This window comes from Chiloscyllium punctatum, chromosome 44, assembly GCF_047496795.1.
Source record: "Chiloscyllium punctatum isolate Juve2018m chromosome 44, sChiPun1.3, whole genome shotgun sequence".
Lineage (NCBI taxonomy): Eukaryota > Metazoa > Chordata > Chondrichthyes > Orectolobiformes > Hemiscylliidae > Chiloscyllium > Chiloscyllium punctatum.
In genome coordinates, this window is record NC_092782.1 from 52615543 (window position 1) to 52640201 (window position 24659).

General features: G+C 43.4%; 1 protein-coding gene across 4 annotated transcripts in view; it reads left to right on the top strand.

Annotated features, from left to right (window-relative positions):
• Positions 1 to 24659, top strand: part of il15ra (interleukin 15 receptor subunit alpha) — a 95124-nt gene that overhangs the window by 41851 nt on the left and 28614 nt on the right. For 2 of the 4 annotated variants that reach the window (XM_072562934.1, XM_072562935.1), the window contains exons 2-3: positions 4084 to 4281; positions 22795 to 22920. In XM_072562934.1, the coding sequence (XP_072419035.1) occupies positions 4084 to 4281; positions 22795 to 22920 (324 nt within the window). The remainder of the gene's footprint in view (positions 1 to 4083; positions 4282 to 22794; positions 22921 to 24659) is intronic. The other 2 variants (XM_072562936.1, XM_072562937.1) reach the window with 2 other exon arrangements.

The window sequence follows — 24659 nt, forward strand, 5'->3', positions numbered from 1 at the left end:
GGATATCCTGAAACATTTTGCACTAATTAAGTGCTTTTGATGTGTGGTGACACTTGTAAAGTAGGAACTGTTGCAACTAATTTACATTGCTCAATGGTTCTACCTACAGATAAAGTGTTTTTTCAGTGATATTGGCCAGGGTATAAATATGAACCAGTACAAAGTGAACTCTCCTGCTCAACTCTGAACTGTGCTGTAAGAGTGATAAAGAACAGTTGAGACAGTGGCTCAGTTAGCACCTAATCAAAACATGGGACCACATTCAACCCCTGGACATGGTACCAAACAGCAGAATTTCCAAATTTGTGCGCGATTTGGAAATGTTGAAGACATGATGGAATGGGCAGACACACAGAAGATGGTATTCAGTCAGTGATAGTGTGAGTTGGTGAATATGGGTTGGAAGAAAGGGTTGCTATCTTCTTGGGGAAAAGGGGAGAGTATCTCTGATGGATAAGGGGCAACCTCCCAGAAGATAGAACCCCTATCCTTGCTGGTGTTTTGTAGAATCATAGAGTCCTACAGCACGGAAACTAGTCATGCCGACGGTAATCCCAAGCTAATCTAGTCCCATCTGCCTGCAGTTGGTCCATATCCCTCCAAACATGTCTTATTCATGTATCTATCTCCAAGCGAAGGTTTGGAGGGCCAAAGGGCCTGTTCCTGTGCTGCATCTTTTAAATGTTGTAACTGTACCCACATCCACCACTTCCTCTGGAAGCTCATTCCACACACAAACCACTCTCTGTGTAAAAAAAATTGCCTCTCATGTCTTTTTTAAATCTTTCTCCTCTCAGCTTAAAAGTATACCATCTAGTCTTGAAAACCCACACCCTAGGGAAAATATACCTGCTATTCAGCTTATCTCATTATTAAATAAATCTCTACAGGTCACCTCTCAACCTCCTACACTCCAGTAAAAACCTCCTAGCCAATCCACCCTCTCTTTATAACTCAAGCCCTCCAGTCCCGGTAACATCCTGATAAATCTCTTCTGAACCCTCTCCAGCTTAATAATATCCTTCCTATAGCAGGGCGACCAGAACTGGACATGGTATTCCAGAAGGAGAAAGTGAGGACTGCAGATGCTGGAGATCAGAGCTTAAAAATGTGTTGCTGGAAAAGCGCAGCAGGTCAGGCAGCATCCAAGGAGCAGGAGAATCGACATTTCGGGCATAAGCCCTTGTTCTCCCTCCTCATTCCTGAAGAAGGGCTTATCCCCGAAACGTCGATTCTCCTGCTCCTTGGATGCTGCCTGACCTGCTGCGCTTTTCCAGCAACACATTTTTAAGCATAGTATTCCAGAAGGGGCCTTACCAATGTCCTTACTCCTGTATTTAGGGTCTGAGCAATGAAGGCAAGCATGCTAAATGTCTTATCTATATGTGATGCAGACTTCAAAAAGTAGGTCTCTGTCCTACAACACTGCCCAAGGCAAATACTTACATAAAATATGAGTATTTCACTCCTGTCTGCCTGCCTATACAAACCATTTTATGGCATATCACCAACTTGAACTGCATCAGTTGATCGTTAAATATGTATTAAAGTAGGATGAGTGGCCTGCTAATTGTGGTGCACACCCTGTGTATTGTGGGGGTGAGCTCAGTGGGGAATGGGAAGAACCTCCACCCCAAAAATACATCCAGGAGTGGCACGTTTTTTTCCAGTTCACTAGCATGCCCATTTCACCCACCCATAAGTAATTTAGAATCAAGTCCTTTATTGCTGACTGTTCATTTCATCGGCGATTTTTAGATCAGTTGGGACACCTACCACAGCCAAATAGCTGACTGTCTCTCATTCACCTGGCTTCTTTTATTTGCATTCACATCGTTCAGTGGCACTGAGTCAACACCTTGGAATCCTCTCCCTGGCACCGTTGTGGTTTTCGAGCTCGTGGACTGCTGCACTTCAAGGAGGCAGCTCACCACGACCATCTCAAGGGCAACTAGGGAAAGACAAAAATGCAAGACTCGCCAGCAATACCCACATCTGAAAAAGTAGCCGCTTGCGTGTGCTACCTGAGGGTTATCAGTAGTCATGAATGTATACCTTCAGCCCTTCTCTATAAGGAACCTGAGGATGTCACATATCCAGAAGCAGTAGACACAAAGTTGACAATGAAATGGAAACTGTGTTCTGGAATTTTCTAGGTTGGCAAAGCTTCATATCAGGAACTCACACACTCTTACATGTCAAGCAAGGGCATGTCTTAGGCATGGTTAAGTGCAGAAATGTTACAGGACAGGAAGATTTAGATTTTAGATTAGATTTTTTTTAGATTTAGATTAGATTACAGTGTGGAAACAGGCCCTTTGGCCCAACAAGTCCACACCGACCCGCTGAAGCGCAACCCACACATACCCCTACATTTACCCCTTACCTAACACTACGGGTAATTTAGCATGGCCAATTCACCTGACCTGCACATCTTTGGACAGCTTATCCCCCTACACTATCCCAAAATCATCCATGTGCTTATCTGAAGATTGTTTAAATCTCCCTCATGTGGCTGAGTTAACTACATTGGCAGGTAGGGCATTCCACGCCCTTACCATCTCTGTGTAAAGAACCTGCCTCTGACATCTGTCTTAAATCTTTCATCCCTCAATTTGTAGTTATGCCCCCTTGTACACGCTGATGTCCTCATCCTAGGAAAAAGACTTTCACTGTCTACCCTATCTAATCCTCTGATCATCTTGTATGTCTCTATCAAATCCCCTCTTAGCCTTCTACTTTCCAATGAGAACAGATCTAAGTCTCTCAGCCTTTCCTATAAGACCTTCCCTCCAGACCAGACAACATCCTGGTAAATCTCCTCTGCACCTTTCCAATGCTTCCACATCCTCCCCAAAATATGGCGATCAGAACTGTACATAATATTCCAAGTGTGGCCGCACCAGTGTTTTGTACAGTTGCAGCATGATATTGCAGCTCCGGAACTCAATCCCTCTACGAATGAAATCTAACACACTGTATGCCTCCTTACCAGCACTATCCACCTGGGTGGCAACTTTCAGGGATCTATGCACATGGACTCCAAGATCCCTCTGCACATCCACATTACCAAGAATCTTTCCATTGACCCAGTGCTCTGCCTTCATGTAATGTTTCCCAAAGTGCATCAACACACATTTTGCTGCATTGAACTCCATTTGCCACCTCTCAGCCCAATTCTACAGGTTATCCAAGTCCCCCTGCAACCTGTAACATTCTTCCACACTGTCCACTACTCCACCGACTTTAGTGTCGTCTACAAATTTACTAATCCATCAGCTCCCCTGGTCTTATGTAATAGACTTTTGTGGCACTTCCAGAAGGCATGGTGGCACAGTGGTTAGCACTGCTGCCTCACAGCGCCAGAGACCCGGGTTCAATTCCCGCCTCAGGCGACTGACTGTGTGGAGTTTGCACGTTCTCCCTGTGTCTGCGTGGGTTTCCTCCGGGTTCTCCGGTTTCCTCCCACACTCCAAAGATGTGCAGGTCAGGTGAATTGGCCATGATAAATTGCCTGTAGTGTTAGGTAAGGGGTAGATGTAGATGTGGGGGTATGGGTGGGTTGCGCTTCGGCGGGGCGGTGTGGACTTGTTGGGCCGAAGGGCCTGTTTCCACACTGTAAGTAATCTAATCTAATAAGGTTTCAAGGTACATTGGCTGTAAGATTGCTAAACGATAGAAGGCAAAGGTTCTGGGTAATAGGTATGTACTTGAATTAGAGTGAATGGTGTCCCACAAAGATCAGTACTGGGGCCTCAGAAAATTCACTTTTCAACATCTGAGTGGGTTTTAAGTTTTGCAACATTTTCTACCCATTGTGAGACCAAAGAGAGTGAGAGAGCACGAGCGAGAGAGAGGGAGAGAGAGCATTAAGAGGCTGGGGCTGAATTTTCGACACCGGTGGGGGAGAATCTTGTGCAATTGGGTCTGATCCTAAAAATAGTGTGCTTGTCTCCACATTTTATTTTGAAGTACAATTGATGAATGTGATCAGAGAATTGATTTACATTGCCCTTGTGTGATTTAATTTTATTTTTGATGTGACTAGCACCCAGATCATATTCTGCCACTTTTGTTCTGTAGGACACTGCAGCAAACCTGACTTCAAAGTTAAAAACATAGATCTGAGCGAAATAACGGACGCACATTTTGAAGTTGGTCGGAGACTCCGATTGAAGTGCCAAAGTGGTTATAAGAGAAAGGCAGGAACATCAAGCCTCATCCGATGTCAGAACAACTCTAAACAAGCCAAGTGGTCAGAGCCAAATCTCAAGTGCATAAGTAAGTAGCATGTCTTGCATTGGATTACATAGGATGTACAGCACAGAAACAGGCCAGGCAGCATCCAAGGAGCAGGAGAATCGACGTTTCAGCCATGAGCTCTTCATCAGGAATCCAGCACCACACTCTCGACTCTGATCTCCAGCATCTGCAATCCCCACTTTCTCCACAGAAACATGCCATTCAGTCCAACCAATCCATGTCAGTATTATGCCATCTTAACCTAATATCACAGCTATCCGTTCTCTTCTTCCTCATATGCTGCTCTCACCTGCCCTTAATTGCATCTGTATTGATTGCTTCACTACCCTGAGGTAGTGAATTCCACATTCCTATTACATCAGTTTGACTTGTGCACCGTGATACATTGTACTTAACCAAGTTATGGGGCTTAATAATCTGACACGGTACACAACACTGAAATAATGATCTAGACTAGAAAGTGTGAAACATCGCATTCCTTCAGACATTGCAGCATCAGCCTCCAACTAAATTGATCTCCAAATTCTTATACGGATAATTCAACTTTAGAATTGGACACCAAATAGCATATACAATGAATTTTTATCTCATAGGTAGTTGTCAGTGACTCACCTGGACCATTTTATTAGTGCACAACACTCTGCAAAGTTCAATAAGAATATCTATGTATATTACTCTGATACATTGAAGTGTAAAGTCTACTGTGATAATTTTCTGGTGATTTGCAAAGGTGAAACTAATGTACTGGTAATTACAGTCATAAACATGATCCTTTAACATTTCATGGGAAATGGTGCGAAGTTCCCACAGCTAGGAATTAGTTTGTATTTTTAGAATAGTTGTAGGCTCACCTGTTTAGACTGCAAAAGCATCTCCAAACATATCTGTGATCTATCCACCATGAAGCTTGTCTGGTCATGTATGTTCGAAATAACGGTAAAAGTACAATGGTTTAAATTATACCAGGCTCCTTTTCAGGTCTGAAATGGGTACCATGCATGGAGCACAAGAACCATCCAGAATATCTGAATCTGGTCCAAAATAGGCACTCCATCCATCACCATAAACATACACTCCCTCCACTATCAACACACACTATGTACCACATAAAAGGTACACTATAGTGCCTGAAGCAGGCTTGCTCAACAGCAACTACCAAGTCCACAACCTCTGCCACCCAGAAGAACAAGGACATCAGATACACAGGAACACCACAACGTTCCCCTCCAAACCACACAGCATCCTGACTTGGAATTGTAGCTGATCCTTCACTGTCACTGCTTCACAAATCTGTAAGTACCTCTCTAACATCACTGTGTGTACCTCTACATCCCATGGACTGCAGCAGCTCACCAGCACCTTCACAAGGCCAGTTAGGGATGATGAGTAAATGCTGCCCTTGCCAGTGATGCTCATCCACCATGAAGGTTAAAAAGGATGAGCTGCCGGTAGCTATTGCTTGTCCAGTGATTGAGACCCTAATCATAGATTCCCTACCATGTGGAAGCAGGCCATTTGGCCCAACGAGTTCATACCGACCTTCCAAAGAGTAACCCACCCAGACCCATTCCCTAACCCTATTATTCTACATTTACACCAGTCTAATGCACCTAACCTACACATCTTTACAGTCCCATGGACAGTTAGTGGAACATTACTGAGGAACAAATATGTTACTGTGCAGGATAGAGAGGATCATTCCTGTTCCACCTATGTCCACAGAAAGCTTTTTTGTTGTTTTTAACCTTACACTCCCACTAAAGAATTGCACTCTGATCAAGTTTAGGAATGACTTGTTATAGGTCGCTTCACAGGTACACCTGAGAATCTATTTCATTTCTATATCTTTCAGGCTCCAAACATTGACCCATATTGTGCCAGTTTTACAAAATACCCTCTATCCTGGTGTTTTAAATAACGTGTTCATAGAACCATGGAATTTTATCATATGGAAGGAGACCCATTGTTTCTGAGCTGGCAATTGCAATTGTTTTATAACAAAACATTGTCAATGGCTCCTGCAGTAATCCAGTTGCTAAAGGAACTGCTCAATATTGTAATAGATCAGAGATCCTAGTTTGTGCCCCCTGTTTAATGACCACAGCCAGAACAGCATCCACTTGGGATATTGGTAACTGATATGTTATTACCCAGCAAGAATCAGCTTCTTCAGGAAGGAAGGAGGAGTGGAAGAAAATATGAGACCAAATTGACAGAATAGAACATCCCATACTTGTTATACCCTAACACAAACCAGACAGCCTCGGAATTGTGTCTAGGCCAAACCATTCACTGTTTGCCCCTTCCGCCTATTTGCACGTGGAGTCATAAAGTTCTAGAGCATGGCAACAGGCCCTTTGGCCAATTTCCCCATGCCACCCAGTTTTCACAATTTAACGAGACCCATTTACCTGTGTTTGGTCCATATCCCTCCATAAGTATTCCATCCGTGTGCCTGTCTAAATGTTACTTAAAATAATGAAATTGCACTCGCTTCCATCACTACCTGTGACAACTCAGCACTCTCTGTGTGAAAAGAATTGACCCTCTGAGCTAATGCTGTAATGTGCTAAAATCCAAGGGATACCTGACTGGGTTTTACTAATGTCTAGAACCCCTTCTGTAATTTTTAAGGATGTGTCACTACTACAATTTACCAATCATCCTCCTCTTTGCACTTATATTTGGTTCGTCCAAGCTCAGAGCAATACTTTTGACTGGGTAAATTGTGTGCTAAAACATCGTGGAATCAGAGATGGCCTTTTGGCAGTCATGCCTTTGTATACCTCCCGTTGTGTGTTAAATTTTCTGCACCCTGGATACCTTGTGTGAAGTCAAGTCCATGCTCCTGAATTTAGATCAAGATAACATTTTAAATCATGTGAGGCCCTATATCACTAGGGGGCCTCACTGTAGTAAGCTTATTTTGAAAAGGTATAATTCAGTGACCAATTCAGGTTTGATATTTATTCCTGTCCAGATCTTCAATAATGCAGCCATGATCTAACCGAATGACAGAAAGACTTGTGTACCTGAATTCCTTTTTTTCTACATGCCTCACGGGCAGCATGTTGTCAGTGGATCACCTTTTGGCTCAGCACCCTTCGTTAATTTTAAAATATCCTTCCTCAAAAAAATGCCTTGAATCACAGGTGGCCTGGTGGCTCACAGCACCAGGGTCCCAGGTTCGATTCCGCCCTCGGGCGACTGTCTGTGTGGAGTTTGCACATTCTCCCCGTGTCTGCGTGGGTTTCCTCCGGGTGCTCCGGTTTCCATCCAAAGATGTGCGGGTCAGGTGAATTGGCCATGCTAAATTGCCCATAGTGTTAGGTGCGTAAGTCAGAGGGAAATGGGTCTTGGTGGGTTACTCTTCGGAGGGTCGGTGTGGACTTATTGGGCCGAAGGGCCTGTTTCCACACTATAGGGAATCTAATCTAATTTATTTATTTGCACCTGTCTGTGTGCTCAACTTTAACAAAATAAAATCCCTGCTTTATATATCTTATAAAAATAAATAGGTTGCCACAATACTTTTTCTGATTGATCGTATGTTCCTTTACTTTCCCACATGAAGGTATATCATTGAAGCAGTCAAACATAGAGCATGCTGGAAAAAAATCAATAGAACTGACAAAGAGTCAAACCTGATTCCAATGATTAGCTCTGTTTCTTTCTCTGCAGAAGCTGCCAGAGCTGATGAGTTTCTCCAGCATTCTCGGCGTTGTTTCAGATTTCCAGCATCTGCATAATTTTACCTTTATACTATTGAAGCAGTCACCTATGAAATAGCTTTTTGTTCCTTTATTTCTTCTCGCTCTTCAAACGGCAGTTTAAATCATGACCACATTTAATTCAGACTTAAGCTTCAATGGGCTGATTTTATTATTTTACTGGTACAGAGATTTATTTACTCCTTTCGAGAAAAGATCATTGTCAGTTTTGTCTGCTGTTTTGATACTGTTTAATTAAAAATGACTCTACCAGCACTATGGGGCGGCATGGTGGCTCAATGGTTAGCACTGCTACCTCACAGCACCAGGGAGTCAGGTTCAATTCCAACCTTGGATGACCCTCTGTGAGGAGTTTGCACATTCTCCCTGTGTCTGCATGGGTTTCCTCTGGGTGCTCCAATTTCCTCCCACAGTCCAAAAAAAATTGTGCAGGCCAGGTGAATTGGCCATTCTAAATTGCCCATAAGGTTAGGTGCTTTAGTCAGAGGGAAATGGGTCTGGGTGGGTTTCTCTTTGGAGGGTTGGTGTTGACTTGTTGGGCTGAAGGGCCTGTTTCCACACAGTCGAGAGTCTAATCTAGACCACACACAAGCTTAACTTGACTCAGTATAAAGGGACTGTCTTCAGGCAGAAATGCATTTATGCGCCTGTGTCTTGTTCAGTTGCAATTACTTTTCAAATCAATGGGAATCACATAGCAACACAATATTGGGCAATTTGGATGTAACATTTGGAGGCACAATTCGTCTGGGGCTTATCTTACATGAAACAAAGATTTGGCAAATCCCAGTTAAGAAATGTGGGTAATGGGAGTAGGCTTCATGTCTTGTTAAAGTTATTTTCTTATCAACCTGTTCAGAGATGTTATTACACACCCCTGGAGCAGATGGGAGTTGAACTACAGGGAATTGAATCCCCCGTAGAGGGAATTGGCCCTCTACAGTTATAAGAGCACTTTTTATTTCTTGTTCCGTTTTACTTACCAATCGTCTTCCAGTTTTCAAAAAATTCTATCAGATCACCTTTACTCAACTCAAACAGATCAACTTGTTTATTATTTCCTCCAAACCTAAATGCATTTCTCAAAAATTCTGTGTGCCTTGATATTGCTGGACAAAATCCTTTTAGTTCAACTTCTATCTACTTAGTGGACATGTGACCAAATGATAATGGAATTATTGACTTATGATATTGAACAATCTCTATCAATTATTCTATAACAGACCCAAATATGAGACAAGAAAAATCTCAATGGTAGAGAACTTTAAAAACTATATATCCTAAATCACCTGGTTCTCCCAAGCATAGTTTTTACTGTGTATCATCTTGTGCAGCTCATATAACATACATTTAAAATGTTATTAATCAAACAGACGCTGTGCCAGACAAATATACTGTTATCAGCTGTTATCTTAATGCCAAACCAATTACTGATTCAATTATGGATCTAATCAGCTACAAAGAAACATTAACTGAATTGTTAATGAAACTTTTAAATGGCTGATGATCTGCAAAAGCAAAGTAATCATTTTTATTACCTGTTCAGGTAAACAGCTTTTCAAAATGTAATAACATCTGACTACATTTAACAGTTTAAAGCTGTTTGCATTGGCTGTGTGTCCTGAAACCCTAATTTAACTGGACCTGATAGGTCATCTTTATTCAACTTATATAAATTGAGAACTTAAGAATATAAAGGGTAAAAGGACTCAGTGAGTCCAAACATCAGAAATGATGAACACTAGTGAGCTATTGATGGCACCGTGGCTCAGTGGTTAGCACTGCTGCTTCACAGTGCCAGGGACCCGGCTTTTATTCTGGCCTTGGGTGACCGTCTGTGAGGAGTTTGCACATTCTTCCTGTGTCTGCGTAGGTTTCCTCTGGGTGCTCTGGTTTCCTCCCATAATCCAAAGACCAGCAGGTTAGGTGAATTAGCCATGCTCAATTGCCCATAGTGTTAGGTGCATTAGTCAGGGGTAAATGGGTCTGAGTGGGTTACTCTTTGGAGGGTCAGTGTGGACTTGTTGGGCTGAAGGGCCTGTTTCCACACTGTATGGAATCTAATCTAATCTATCTGTCTGTGTGAGTGTGGACACAGCTATTACTGTTGTTGTTGATTCACTCAGGGAGTAAATAAGCTTTCAAAATAGTGATTGTGTGGGTGGGTTTTGATGGAATGTGTGGTGCTTTTTCAAAATCGATTAAAGATACAATTAAGGGGAAGATGGATGAGGACATTGGGAGCTAGAAATGGAATGTTACTAGGGTAGCATTAGCTGAAACATAAAAGAAACATAGAAAATAGGAGCAGGAAGAGGCCATTCGGTCTGCTCTGCCATTCATCACAATGATGGCCTGATTGTCCAACTCCATACCCTCATCCTTCTTTCTCCCTGTAACCTTTGGTCCTGTTCACCCCAAGTGCTGCATCTCACTGCCTCTTGAATACATTCAATATTTTGACATCAACTGCTTCCTGTGGTAATGAATTCCACAGCCTCACTCACCACTCTTTGCATGAAGGGATGTCTCTTCATCTCCGTCCTAATGGTCCACCCCGACTCCTCAGACTGTGACCCCTGCTTCTGGACACGCCCACCATTGGGAACGACCACCCTGCATCTACTCTGTCTGGTCCTGTTAGAATTTTATAAGCCTCTGTGAGAGCCCACCCCCATTCGTCTGAACTCCAGTGAAAATAATCCTAACCTAGTCAATCTATCCTTATACATTAGTGCCACCATCCCCTGGTAAACCTTCGCTGCACCCCCCAAGAGCAACCAAGGCCCTGTATAACTGCTACAACACATCCTGTACTCGAAACCTCTCACAACGAAAGCCACACATACCATTTATCTTCTTTATTGCCTGCTGCTCCTGCATGCTTACCTTCAGCGACTGGTGCACAAGGACACCCTGGTCCCGCTGCATACTCCTCTCTCCCAGTTTACAGCCATTCAGGTGGTATTCTGCCTTCTTGTTTTTGCTTCCAAGGTGAATAACCTCACACTTATCCAAATTATACTGCATCTGCCATTGATTTGCCTTTTCACTCAATCTTTACAGATCATGCTGAAAGGTCTCTGAGTCCTCATCACAGTTCACCCTCCCACCCAACTTGGTATCATCTGCAAACTTTGAGATGTTACATTGTGTTCCCTCATCCAAATCATGAATATATATTTGAATAACTGGGGTCCTAGCACGCCAGTAGTTACAGCTTGCCAATTTGAAAAGGACCCATTAATTTCAACACTTTCCTTTCTGTCAACCAGTTTTCTATAAACCTCAACACACGTGCCCCAATCCCATGAGCTTTAATCTTGCACTCTTATGCGGGATTTTGTCAATCACTTTCTGAGATGCTAAATATATCACATTAACGGGCTCCCCCTTATCAACTCTACTAGTTTCTTTAGATTCCCTCCAGCGTGGAAACAGGCCCTTTGGCCCAACCAGTCCATACCGACCCTCCAAACAGTACTCCACCCAGACCCATTTCCCTCTGACTAATATACCTAACACTTTGGGCAATTTAGCATGGCCAATTCTCCTGGCCCTCACATCTTTGGACTGTGGGAGGAAACCAGAGCAGCCGCAGGAAACCCACGCAGACACAGGGAAAATGTGCAAACTCCACACAGACAGTTGCCCGAGGCTGGGATCGAACCTACATATACCGCCTACATATTCATAGAATTCCTACAGATTTGTCGAGCATAATTTCCCCTTCATAAATCCATGCTGACTCTGTCTGATTCTGCCACTACTTTCTAAATGTTCCACAATAAAGTCCTTGAGAATAGATTCAAGAATTTTCCCCACTACCGATGTTAGGCTTACTGGTCCATAATTCCCTAGTTTCTCTTTATCTCCCTTTTTGAATATTGGGGTAATATTAGCTACTGTCCCAATCTGCAGGGACTCTTCCTGAGTCTATAGAATCCTGGAAAATGACCAGCAATGCATCCACTATTTCTAGAGCCATTTCCTGAAGTACTCTGGGGATGTAGATTATCAGGCCCTGAAGAGGGACAGGCCTGCTCCATCACCTTTAGATTAGATTACTTACAGTGTGGAAACAAGTCCACCCCGACCCTCCGAAGAGCAACCCACCCAGACCCATTCCCCTACATTTACCCCTTTACCTAACACTACAGGCAATTTAGCATGGCCAATTCACCTAACCTGCACATTTTTGGACTGTGGGAGGAAACCCCCGCAGACACGGGGCGAATGTGCAAACTCCAAACAGTCAGTCACCTGAGGCGGGAATTGAACCCGGGTCTCTGGCGCTGTGAGGCAGCAGTGCTAATCACTGTGCCACTGTGCTGCCCTATTTGCTCTATATTCAATATAATTCCATTGAAGATTAGCCTCATGCTGAGTTGACAGTTTCCAGTTACATTGTAATTTTCTGTGCAGTATCTCTGCTTTCCAGCCACTATATATTTTTTGTCCTCTTTATAGAAACTGAATAATGAGACAAAGCAAACTTGACTCACATTTCCCCCATGAACCCAATCCTATTCATATGCAAAAGACTCAAGATGGAATGTTATGTTTTAACATGGTACTCATTACCTGGATTATCCTATGTAAAGTAATATTACTGAGCATTTTACCTCTGCTTATAAAAATATGTATCATAATGAATAGTAAGCAAGGATTGCAAAAGGGAAAGGCTTGATTGACTGAGCTCTTTTCGAGAGGTCACAGATAGCATAAACCAGAATAACCCAGTAGATGGAACGTATCTAGTTTTACGTAGGCACAATGCCTTTTAATTTGTGGTAGGATACAGAAGTAAGAGATTTAGACTCAGCTTGCTTCCCAATCAATGCTGAAAAAGCTCTACGTGCAAAATGAATATAGTTCGTTTTACCATTCCTGGACAATGCATGAAATACTTGTCCAAACCTTTCATTCCTAGCTCTCAATGGAAAAAGGATGTTGCCAGGGTTGGAGGGTTTGAGCTAGAGGGAGAGGCTGAATAGGCTGGGATACTGCACAGAAAATTACAATGTAACTGGAAACTGTCAACTCAGCATGAGGCTAATCTTCAATGGAATTATATTGAATATAGAGCAAATAGGGCAGCACAGTGGCACAGTGATTAGCACTGCTGCCTCACAGCGCCAGAGACCCGGGTTCAATTCCCGCCTCCGGTGACTGACTGTGTGGAGTTTGCACATTCTCCCCGTGTCTGAATAGGCTAAATCCCTGGAGTGTTGGAGGCTGAGAGGTGATCGTATAGAGGTTAACAAAATCATTAGGGGCATCGATAGGGTAAATACACAAGGTCTTTACCCTGGGGTGGGGGAATCCAGAGGGAGAGGGCATAGGTTTATGGTGAGAGGGGAAAGATTTAAAAGGGACCTAAGGGGCAACTTTTTCACGCAGAGGGCGATGTGTGTATGGAATGAGCTGCCAGAGGAAATTATGGAGGCTGGTACAATTGCAACATTTAAAAGACATCTGGATGGGTATATGACTAGAAGGGTTAGAGGGATAGGTGTAAAGTGCTGGCAAATGGGACTAGATTAGATTGGGATATCTGGTCGGCATGGACGAGTTAGACTGAAGGGTCTGTTTCCGTGCTATATATCTCTATGACACTATGACTCTACATATGTGCATTGTACATTGTTTGTGACAAGAATAGGATTAATATGTAATGCACACCACTGTTAGCGACCAGATTGCAAACATTTTCTCTCAGGTAAATCTTCACTTTTGGTGATCACCCATTATATATCCATGCAATTTTCTTCTCTGTTGAAGCCAATAAACTCAGAGGTTGAACGGACTCCTACTGATCTCAATAGCCTATTTCCTGCCTCTGCAGGAAGTGAAAATTGATCCAGGTTACAGATGGAAAAGGTCTTTCATTATATTACAAAATATAATGCTCCCCAACTATACCACTATACAATTCTAGGGGCTTCAAGCAGCAATCATCCAGAGGAGATGATGGCGTAGTGGCATTGTCGCTAGACTGTTATTCCTGAGACCCAGGTACCGTTCTGATGATATGATTAGATTATATTACTTACAGTGTGGAAACAGGCCCTTCGGCCCAACAAGTCCACACTGCCCCGCCAAAGCGCAACCCACCCATACCCCTACATCTACCCCTTACCTAACACTACAGGCAATTTAGCGTGGCCAATTCACCTGACCTGCACATCTTTGGACTGTGGGAGGAAACCGGAGCACCCGGAGGAAACCCACACAGACACGGGGAGAATGTGCAAACCCTACACAGTCAGTCGCCTGAGGCGGGAATTGAACCCGGGTCTCTGGCACTGTGAGGCAGCAGTGCTAACCACTGTGCCACCGTGCCACCCATGGTTTCAAAGCATGCTATTGCAGATGGTGGAATATAAATTCAGTTCAAAAGAATTAGAATGAGGAGTCTAATGAGAACCCTGAATCTATTCTTGATCATTGGAACAACCCATCTGGTTCACTCATGTCCCTTAGAGAAGAAAATTGTTATCCTTACCTGATCAGGCCTACACGTGACTGCAGACGCACGCAATATGGTTGATGTTTTATTGCCCTCTCGACAATTAGGAATGAATCAAAAAATTAATTTTTGCTGTACCTGCTTCCATTTAAAATGATGTCCTCTGTTGTTCAACACTCACTTATATAATTGTAAAAATGCAACTTGTGTCTACATGAGCAGCTGAGGAACTGATAGAGTAACTGGATGTATTCAGCACAGGGATCCCTCCAAGGAATTGATTCCTTACCCATCCCCAAACCTTATATTTTGTCCAAAGATCAGGTGTAACAGGGAGTTACACCTATACCTGATCTCCTAACGTGGTCAGATGTTCCCTCCATACCAGTAACCCATGGTGAGAATGTCCTACAGAAAACGAGGCACTTTGGACAGACTACAATCTCATGCTTTCAGAAGTCTGAATGGCTTACCAATTGCTCCTCTGGGTATAATGTCCCAGGTTCAATTTCTCCCCCCATCCCTGTATGTAAAAGATAGAGAGAGATTGTTGAAACACAGAGGTAGCCTTCCTACCTCTGAGCATAGAACATCTGCATTCAAGTTCCACCTGCCCAAGAGATGTGTCATGGCATTTCCAAACAAGTCAGTTAATATAACTGATTTGAAAAGTAATTATCTCTGGCTGAGTAGCAATTTTATTTTGGTGTCATTATTTTTAGCTGTGAGTTTTACTTTTTTAAAAAAAACACATCTTGTCAATTTTTTGTGTCTTGCACCCATCAGGACCTTTTGCAAAAATACCAATTCAAGAGGAAACCAACATTCAAGAAGGTGCACTCTCCTCTCATACAATATAAATGTTGGTTTATCCTCAGTTGATATTCTTGTGAAATTCCTGATCAATGCAAGATAAAAAAGTTTCATGAAAATTGTCCCTTTTTTTGCAGCAATGGTCAAATTGTGTCCTGCCCAATGACTATTTTTATTCTTCTCATTTTCTTCACAATTGCAAGTATGTGAAGCCATTGCTGGACACTGACAAATGAATCAATAATTAAAAACATCTAAAAATAAACCAGTCTTGTCGTTTTGTTAATGGAGAGTTTTGTGGGTCAGTTTATAGGTACCTGGTCACTAGCCATTGGGTGGTTGTTGCTGTTGTCAGAGGGTGGATCCATGCCATTGAGTCTCTAACTCTGACCCTGAAGCTCATGACTTGAATCCCACTCCAGGACGTACCTACCTGTAAATTCTACAGATAGACCAATGACTAATGTCTGCAGTGCTATGACCAAGAGAGCATCCTGGTTAGCCTGAAATGGAGCTGGACCTCTCAAGTTATAATCAGTGTTTTGGGTAAAATTAGCCAAAACAGATATAAGCTCTGTCTCACAATGTTACTAGGTATGAGAAGACAATTGAGATCAGACTGAAGCTCTTGTCAGAAGAATTGAAGGGTCCAAAAAGAAAATCACTGAATACTAAATGTGAAATTGGCTCCCACACTAAGTGTATTGATGGTATCAGTGAAAAGCCATTGCAATTAGTGGACATGTTTCTAGATTTTTGGCAAACCCATATTTTCCCTTCAAAGTAATAAATAATCATCCACATACGTTATGAGAGTTCAGCTGTGTCTAGACTCTGACTATTCAGTGTTTGGAGTTCAGGGTTTAAAAGGATGTTTGTGGCCTGCTCTCTGGGAAAGAAAAATACGCTATGATTCTCCCCTCCGATAGGAACTGCGTTGTCGCACTCTGTCGGCCAACACATGCACAGTTTCTCCAGCCACTGCTATCACTATTGTGCACACATCACTGGCCTCTGACTCTCACTTCCTAGTTCAATGAGGCACTGAAACTGCTTGTGCAGGGAGGGCAGCCTCTGTAGCTGCAGTGGTAACAGAACACAGTAAACATTTTTGGTATGATTTATTACGGTCACACGTACTGAGTTACAGCAAAGAGTGGTGTTTACCATGTTTTAGAAGGAGATTGTACTATTCAAATGGATCAGTGTAACAGAACAGAATGGTACAATGTTACAGCTGCTGGGAGGGTACAGAGAGAGATCAACATTAACATTAAAGAGGTCCTTTCAAAAGTCTGATAACAGGAGAGAAGAATAGACTAGATTACTTACAATGTGGAAACAGGCCCTTCGGCCCAACAAGTCCACACCAACCCTCCGAAGAGCAACCCACCCAGACCCATTCCTCTACATTTACCCCTTCACCTAACACTACAGGCAATTTAGCATGGCCAATTCACCTAACTTGCACATTTTTTTTTGGACTGTGGGAGGAAACCAGAGCACCCGGAGGAAGCCCACGCAGACATGGGGAGAATGTGCAAACTCCATACATACAGTTGCCTGAGGCGGGAATTGAACCTAGGTCTCTGGCACTATGAGGTAGCAGGGCTAACCACTGTGCCACCATGCTGCAGACTTTTCTACAGACTTTTATCGAGTTTTGAGATGATTTGTAGCTCAGGTTGAGGTTTTGGATGGAGGTTTGCTCGCTGAGCTGAAAGGTTCATTTCCAGATGTTTCATTACCTTACTAGGTAACATCTTCAGTGGACCTCACGCAAAGCAATGCTGAAAGTTCCTGTTTTCTATTTATATGTTTGGGTTTCTTTGGGTTGGTGATGTCATTTCCTGTGATGATGTTATTTCCTGTGGTGAAGTCATTTCCTGTTCCTTTTCTCAAAGGGTGGTAAATGGGGTCTAACTCAGTGTGTTTGTTGATAGAGTTATGGTTGGAATGCCATGCTTCTAGGAATTCTCGTGCATATCTTTGTTTGGCTTGTCCTAGGATGGATGTATTGTCCCAGTCAAAGTGGTGTCCTTCCTCATCCATATGTGAGGATACTAGTGAGAGAGGGTCATGTCTTTTTGTGGCTAGTTGGGTGTTCATGTAACCTGGTGTCAAGTTTTCTGCCTGTTTGTCCAATGTAGTGTTTGTAACAGTCCTTGCACCGCATTTTGCTCATTGTCTGTATAGGGTTTTTCAAGTTCATTAGCTGCTGTTTTAGGGTTTCAATGAGCCAACACACACGACAGCACAGAGGAACTATGCAGAGCAGAGGAAAATCACCTATACCATGTATTCAAAAAGAATGGGTACCCAATGAACACAGTCTGCCGATTTCTCAGCAATAAACCCAAACAAGCAGAAAAAATACGTCCAGAAGCCCTAGCCACTCTCCCCTACATCAAAGACATCTCGGAAATGACAGCCATACTACTCAGATCCCTTGGCATCATGGTAGCCCTCAAACCCAACAACACACTAAAACTAGGTGTGGGCGCAGAGGAGCAGGAAAATCGATGTTTCAGGCAGAAGCCCTTCATCAGGAATGAGGCTGGGAGCCTCAGGGGTGGAGAGACAACTTGGCAGAGGTGTGGGGCTGGGGAGAAGGTAGCTGAGAGTGCAATAGGTGGTTGGAGGTGGGAGTAAAGGTGATAGGTCTGAGGGAGGGTGGGGTGGATAGGTGGGAGGGAAGATTGGCAGATGGGACAGGTCATGAGGGTGGTGCTGAGCTGGAAGGTTGGAACTGGGGTAAGGTGGGGGAGAGGAAATGAGGAAACTGATGGAGTCCACATTGATGCCATAGGGTTGAAGGGTTCCGAGGCAGAGATGAGGTGTTCTTCCTCCCGGCATCGGGTGGTGAGTGAGGGGTGATGGAGGAGGCCCAGGAACTGCATGTCCTCAGCAGAGTGGGAGGGGGAGTTGAAATGTTCGGCCACGTGGCAGCGGAGTTGATTGGTGCTGGTGTCCCGGAGATGTTCCCTAAAGCACTCTCCCTGTAAAGGAGACTGCATTTGGAGCAACGGATACAATAAGTGATATTGGTGGATGTGCAGGTGAAACTTTGATGGATGTGGAAGGCTCCTTTGGGGCCTTGGACAGAGGTCAGGGTAGAGGTGTAGGCGCAGGTTTTGCAGGGGAGGGTGCCAGCAGGGGAGAGTGGGTTGTTGGGGGGTGTGGACAGATAGTCGCCGAGGGAGCGGTCTTTGCGGAAAGCAGATAGGGTTAGGGAGGCAAGTATATCCCTGGTGGTGGGGTCCGTTTGTAGGCAGCAGAAATGTCAGCGATGATGCGGTTTATGCGGAGGTTGGTGCGGTGTGAGGTGAGGAACGGGGGAGTTCTGTCCTTGTTGCAGTTGGAGGGGTTCAAGGGCGGAGGTGCGGGACGTGGATGCGATGCATTGGAGGGCATCTTTAACCGTGTGGGAAGGGAAATTTTGGTCTTTAAAGAAGGAGACCATCTGGTGTGTTCTGTGGTTTTTGCCTAAAACATTGATTTTCCTGCTCTTTGGATGCTGCCTGACCTGCTGTGCTTTTCTCTAATCTTGACTCTACTTCACTATCTCCTGTTGACTGTTCTTTTGACCATTTCATAGCCTATATTGGGCATCACACTTAAAAGTTGCATCCAGATTTGAACCAGACTTTAGAAATTGTTAATGATCTGGAAGACGCTGTTTAAAAAGGGTAAGTTCAATAGTAACTCATTTTTGAAAAAGGGAATCAGATAAGTACTTGGAGGAGGGAATAATATTGCGGGAATGAGAAGATGACAGGCACTGATTCATTCAAAGAATTGTTGGAGGAAATCCAAGCCAAATGGGTTTCTTTCTGTGTTCTGTCATTCAATGATTCTGCATACTTTTACAAGTCAAATACCATTACATTATGAGAGAAAGATTGCATATTACCGATATCTATAACTTTGTAATAATTGTATAAATGACACTTAAAGTTTCATATTTGTTATTAATCACCCATTAGTGGCTGTATAGGTCTTGTGGCACAGGGGTAGTGCCCCAACCTCTGGTCCAGAAGCTCTGAGTTCAAGGTCCTGTTGGCCATGGGAGGTGTTGGTAATGTTGGTGAGCAGGTTGAGTGCCAACCTGTAAATCCTTCCAATGTTTCTGATGGCAAGTGATAAACATCTCCAGGTCAGCCATGGCACCAGAAGGCATTGGAAAATCCACTGCAGTGCTTTGTTCATTGTGTGCACCAATTCAGTGGGAGTCTGTGGCCCAATCTTTGGAAGCAAGGAAAGCCAGAGCGATGGTGGCTGAAGCATGAAACCAGGAGTGAAACCATTGATATGTTTTCAATAGATGTATTGATAAAATCATGGCGCGTGTTGACTTTCACAGGTAAACCAGAGCACTGCAAGAAGTGTTTCTGTATGTCACCGCTCCAGCAAGTTACTGTACATATTTAAATTTGAACAAGAAACATAATGACACTAAAAAATGGCTGGAATATGCAGAAAGTGTTTTCTGCACTAAGTACACCATGTATCATCATACCCTGTCAGACTTTGCAAGTTGTTACCCAGTGCAGATTATTGAGGAATGAAGAGTGTGAATCAAGAATCGAGAGTGTGGTGCTGGAAAAGCACGGCTGGTCAGGCAGCATCCGAGGAGCAGGAGAGTCAAAAGAAATGTAGGGCTTCTGCCCGACATGTTGATTCTCCTGCTACTCAGATGCTGCCTGACCTGCTGCGCTTTTCCGACGCCACTCTCTCGATTCTAATCTCCAGCAGCTGCAGTCCTCACTTTTGCCTAGTGTTTATTCGAATGGTAGGCTTCCAACAAAAGAACAACTCTTGAATATTATAACATGGGTGATACAGTTAGCTATTCAAATGTGGAATCTACCAGGAAAGATATGGGGAAAAGATATTTGATCGAGCTTCCAGATGAATTAGGAGCAGGTGCAGACAAGTCAAACCCTCAACCCTCAACTCTGCTTTGCCATTCAGTAAGATCATGGCTGATCTGAGATTTACCCTGAATAACCTTTCACCTCTGGCTATTTTGGAATTGGTCTACCTTGGACTTAAATACCTAAAGACTGTGCTACTAATGGAAGAAGAGTTCCAAAGACACACAGCTCTGTGTAGAAAAAAAACCTCCATCTCTATCTTCAATGGGCAACCCCTTATTTTGGAACAGTGACCCTGGTCCTAGGTTCTCCCACAGAGGAATCTCCCCTAAAAACCTCCTTGGTTATTATTGCAAATGTTGCTTCTTCTTTTTTTCCTAACAGGCTTGCTTCTAAATTTGATTTTTCACTAATTTATCCTGATTTTCTCCCTGGTTCTCCAAACCTGATATAATATTCTGAGTTTACCATACCTGTGTTAAGATGTCACTGTTGTGCCTGATCATCACCTCTTGCCCTTAACCTTCTGGCTGGAATTTACTTGACTTACTTGAATCGTTTAAGAGCAGCCTTGCAGTGTTTTTGATCTTTTAGACCATGAAAACCTTTTAGACCATTGCAATAACAACTTGAAATTATGTAGCAGTTTTAACACAACAAAACATCTCGAGGCGCATCAGAAGAATATTGATACTCAAAATATGACACTGGACCATACATTGGGATATTAGGCCAGCTCAACATAAGCTTGGTCAAAGGAGGTGGTTTTAAGGGATGCCTTAAAAGACAAAACAAGAAGAGATAAAGATGTTTTGGAAGGAAATTTCAGAGCTTAGGCCTTGGTGACTCAAAGCAGATGCAGCAATAATAAAGTCATTAACATTGGGAAGATTCGAGAGGCCAGAATTAGAGGGAAGTACATACCTCAGAGAGTTATGGAGTAGAGGAGATTGCAGCAGTACTGAGGGGCTTGGAGAGATTTGAAAACACGGATGAGAGTTTTAAAATCCAAGTGCTCTTAAACCAGAACCTAATATGAGTCAATAGAAAGGGATGATGTGTGAATGAGATTTGGTGCGAGTTAGAACATAGACAGTAGATATATTTGGATGACATTGACTTTACAGGGAGTAGAATATAGGAGATCAGCCAGGAGAACATTAGAGTAACAAAGGTAAGGATAAGTATTTCAGTAGCAGATGAGCTGAGGAATGTTTATGACCAGATGATGTTATGGAGGTAGAAAGAAGTGGTCTTGGGGAAGTCACCATCTGTATCAGATGCTCATCTCAAGATCAGATGTGACAGCAGCATTGTGAAGAGCCTGGGTTTCATCGCCAACCCTTTGTCAGCGAGAGGAAGAGAGTTAGTGGCTAGGAATCAGAGCTTGTCAAAGTGACCAATAATGTTTCAGTTTTCCCAATATTTGATTGAATGAAATTCTGGAATATCTCATACTGGATGTCAACAAAGAGTCCCCAGTTCAGAGGCAGGTGGGAGGGGGATGGGGGAGGTTGAGAAAGGTGACGACAAGATGGAGCTGGGTTTCATCAGCTGTGTTTCTGGCTGTTATCACCAGAGGGCAGCATGTCGATGAGAAATAGGAGATGGGCGTGGTGGCGGGATGGGGGTTGGTGTGTGGGATGGGGGAGATGGAGGTTGCAGAAACAAAACCGAAACATTAATCCACTCAGAGGCTATGCCTTTGTTTTACTGCACAGCATGATACAAAATCTATCACACGCTTCAATCATTGGTAGCTCTTTAATTGAAAGATGACAAGTTCCATTTGATAGGGACCTGTTCCCCAGCATGGATATATTACTTGTGAATGGCTGTTGCAGCAATACTATTACCTGGTTCCTCCTGATGTACATTACAACAATTAACATTTCCTTCTCAAAACATTAAATAAAGAACAAGAAATTGAAATCATGAGAGATCTGGATCGAGTAGATAGGGAGATTCTATTGGCAGAGGTTTTGAGGATCACAGAGTAGTGACTGAAAATGATCAGTCAAAGGTTTCAAGCTGACCTCGGAAAAAATGTTTTGTTTACATAAGTGATTTGGATCTGCTCTGCACTTCCTGAGGGTTGTGGTGGAGATAGATTCAGTTGTAGCTTTCAAAAGGGTGTTGGATAATATTCAAAGAGAAAGGGATTGCAAATGTCCAGAGCTAGATAACGTACAATTGCACAGAGCCATGGCCTTCATGAGCTGAGTGGTCTCTCGCTCCGCTGGAACTCTCCTGTGATTGTAGACATTTCTATTCCTTTTTGCAGGGGCTTCAGTCATTCCAGGTCTCTTCAAGTGGGTATTATGGTCCAAATTCATATTCATCTTTTTTTATATGAGGAGGAACACTGACAGACTCTCTGTATTAAAAGACCGGACCTCGCGCCTTCCTCCACTCACCCCCCCTCCACCCCCCACCCACCCAGAACTTGGTGGATTCATGAAGAATAAATTGTTCTAGGAAAATAACTAAGACACTCAAGGGAAAGTTGCTGTTTTATTGTCATTTTTTCCAAGTAAAAGAAATTATGGGAGTGTTAATAAAGCAAGGCTGCATAGCTAATTACGGGTGGCCTGAGTTTGTTTGATGTCTTTCAAGTTTTATATGAATGAAAATCTAGGAAGTCGTCTGTTTGCAGCAACGTCTGTAGAGCCAACATCTGTACACCCACCAACATCGGCAGCTACTCCAGGAGCATTCTCAGACCACTACACTGCATCAACCATGGACATTAAAATCGCCACAGGTGTGCTATTATTTAACACAAATGATATTCATAGAATTCTGAGAAAAAAATGTAACAGTATTTGGGGAATATTCAGTGAATATTTAACTGAGAGATAGTTCCTTAATATGTTAAATATCAGTTAACTTTGGACGTAAACTATTCTTTGTACCATTCTTCGTACATTTAATATGGAACCAAATTTATGTTGGCATGACATGTCCTTAAAGAGCTATAAAATGTGAACTCTGCCTTGATGCAGTCTTGGAGGGATTCAACTCTGGTGACAAGGGGTCTTCCTACAACAGAGATAACATCCCTGGAGAGAGAGAGAGAGAGAGAGAGAGAGAGACAGATGGGATATACAACATATATAGGCATGGTCTTAGACAATAGACAATAGGTGCAGGAATAGGCCATTCTGCCCTTCGAGCCTGCACCACCATTCAATATGATCATGGCTGATCATCCTTAATCAGTATCCTGTTCCTGCTTTATCTCCATAACCCTTGATTCCACAAACCTTGAGAGCTCTATCCAACTCTTTCTTAAATGAATCCAGAGACTGGGCCTCCACTGCCCTTTGGGGCAGAGCATTCCACACAGCCACCACTCTCTGGGTGAAGAGGTTTCTCCTCATCTCTGTCCTAAATGGTCTACCCTGTATTTTTAAGCTGTGTCCTCTGGTTCGGCACTCACCCATCAGCGGAAACAAGTTTCCTGCCTCCAGAGTGTCCAATCCTTTAATAATCTTATATGTCTCAATCATATCCCCTCTCAGTCTTCTAAACTCAAGGGGTGGGGTGGGGGGGAGGGGGGAGGTGGGGGGGGAGGGGGGAGGTGGGGTGGGGGGGGTGGGGGGAGGGGTGGGGGTGTGGGGGGGGGAGGGGGGAGGGGTGGGGGTGTGGGGGGTGTGGTGGCATGGTGGCTCAGTGGTTAGCAGTGTTGCTTCACAGCACCAGGGACTTGGGTTCGATTCCTGCCTCAGGTGACTGTTTGTGTGGAGTTTGCGCATTCTTCCCATGTCTGTGTGGGTTTCCTCCAGGTGCTCCGGTTTCCTCCCACAATCCAACACTGTGCTGGTTAGGCAGTGCTAAAATTGCCCATAGTGTTCAGGGATGATGTGGGTTAGGTGCATTAGTCAGGGGTGAATATAGAGTAGTAGGGGAATGGGTCACTCTTCGGAGGGTCGGTGTGGACTTGTAAGGCCGAATGACCTGTTTTCACGCTGTAGGGATTCTACGATAATGGGTAAGCGAGCTTTCCCATTAAAGGAAACTAATGGAAACATTAGTGTTCGGAGTAGTAACATCTCTGAGTAAATACCTTGTCTAGGGCAAAATGAGCCATATGGATTCAGAGGAATATTTTAGTGGCAACAGGTTCAATTACCAAATTAAAATTTAAGCAGTTAAAAGAGAAAAGGAACATTTTAGGGACTTTAATGATAGCACGCCAGCCTCCGTTTTGCAAGCCCCACCCTCTCTTTTATTCAGTTGCCAGCCAAGTGCAGTTTTGAAGGAAATGGAGGAGGATTGTGTAGAATCCGCATATCTCTTCCAGTGTTGAGTGGCCTCTCCATCAACTGCAACAGGCAGTGAATGAAACATCTGGCATATATTCATAGCAAAAGAATTCACGTGCAGGAGCAGGAATGTTTTGCTGCAATTGTTCAGAGCTGTGGTGAAGCAGGTTTGAAGGGCCAAATAGCCTACATCTGCTCCTGTTCTCTGTGTTTCTATGAAATAGATGGAATAAAT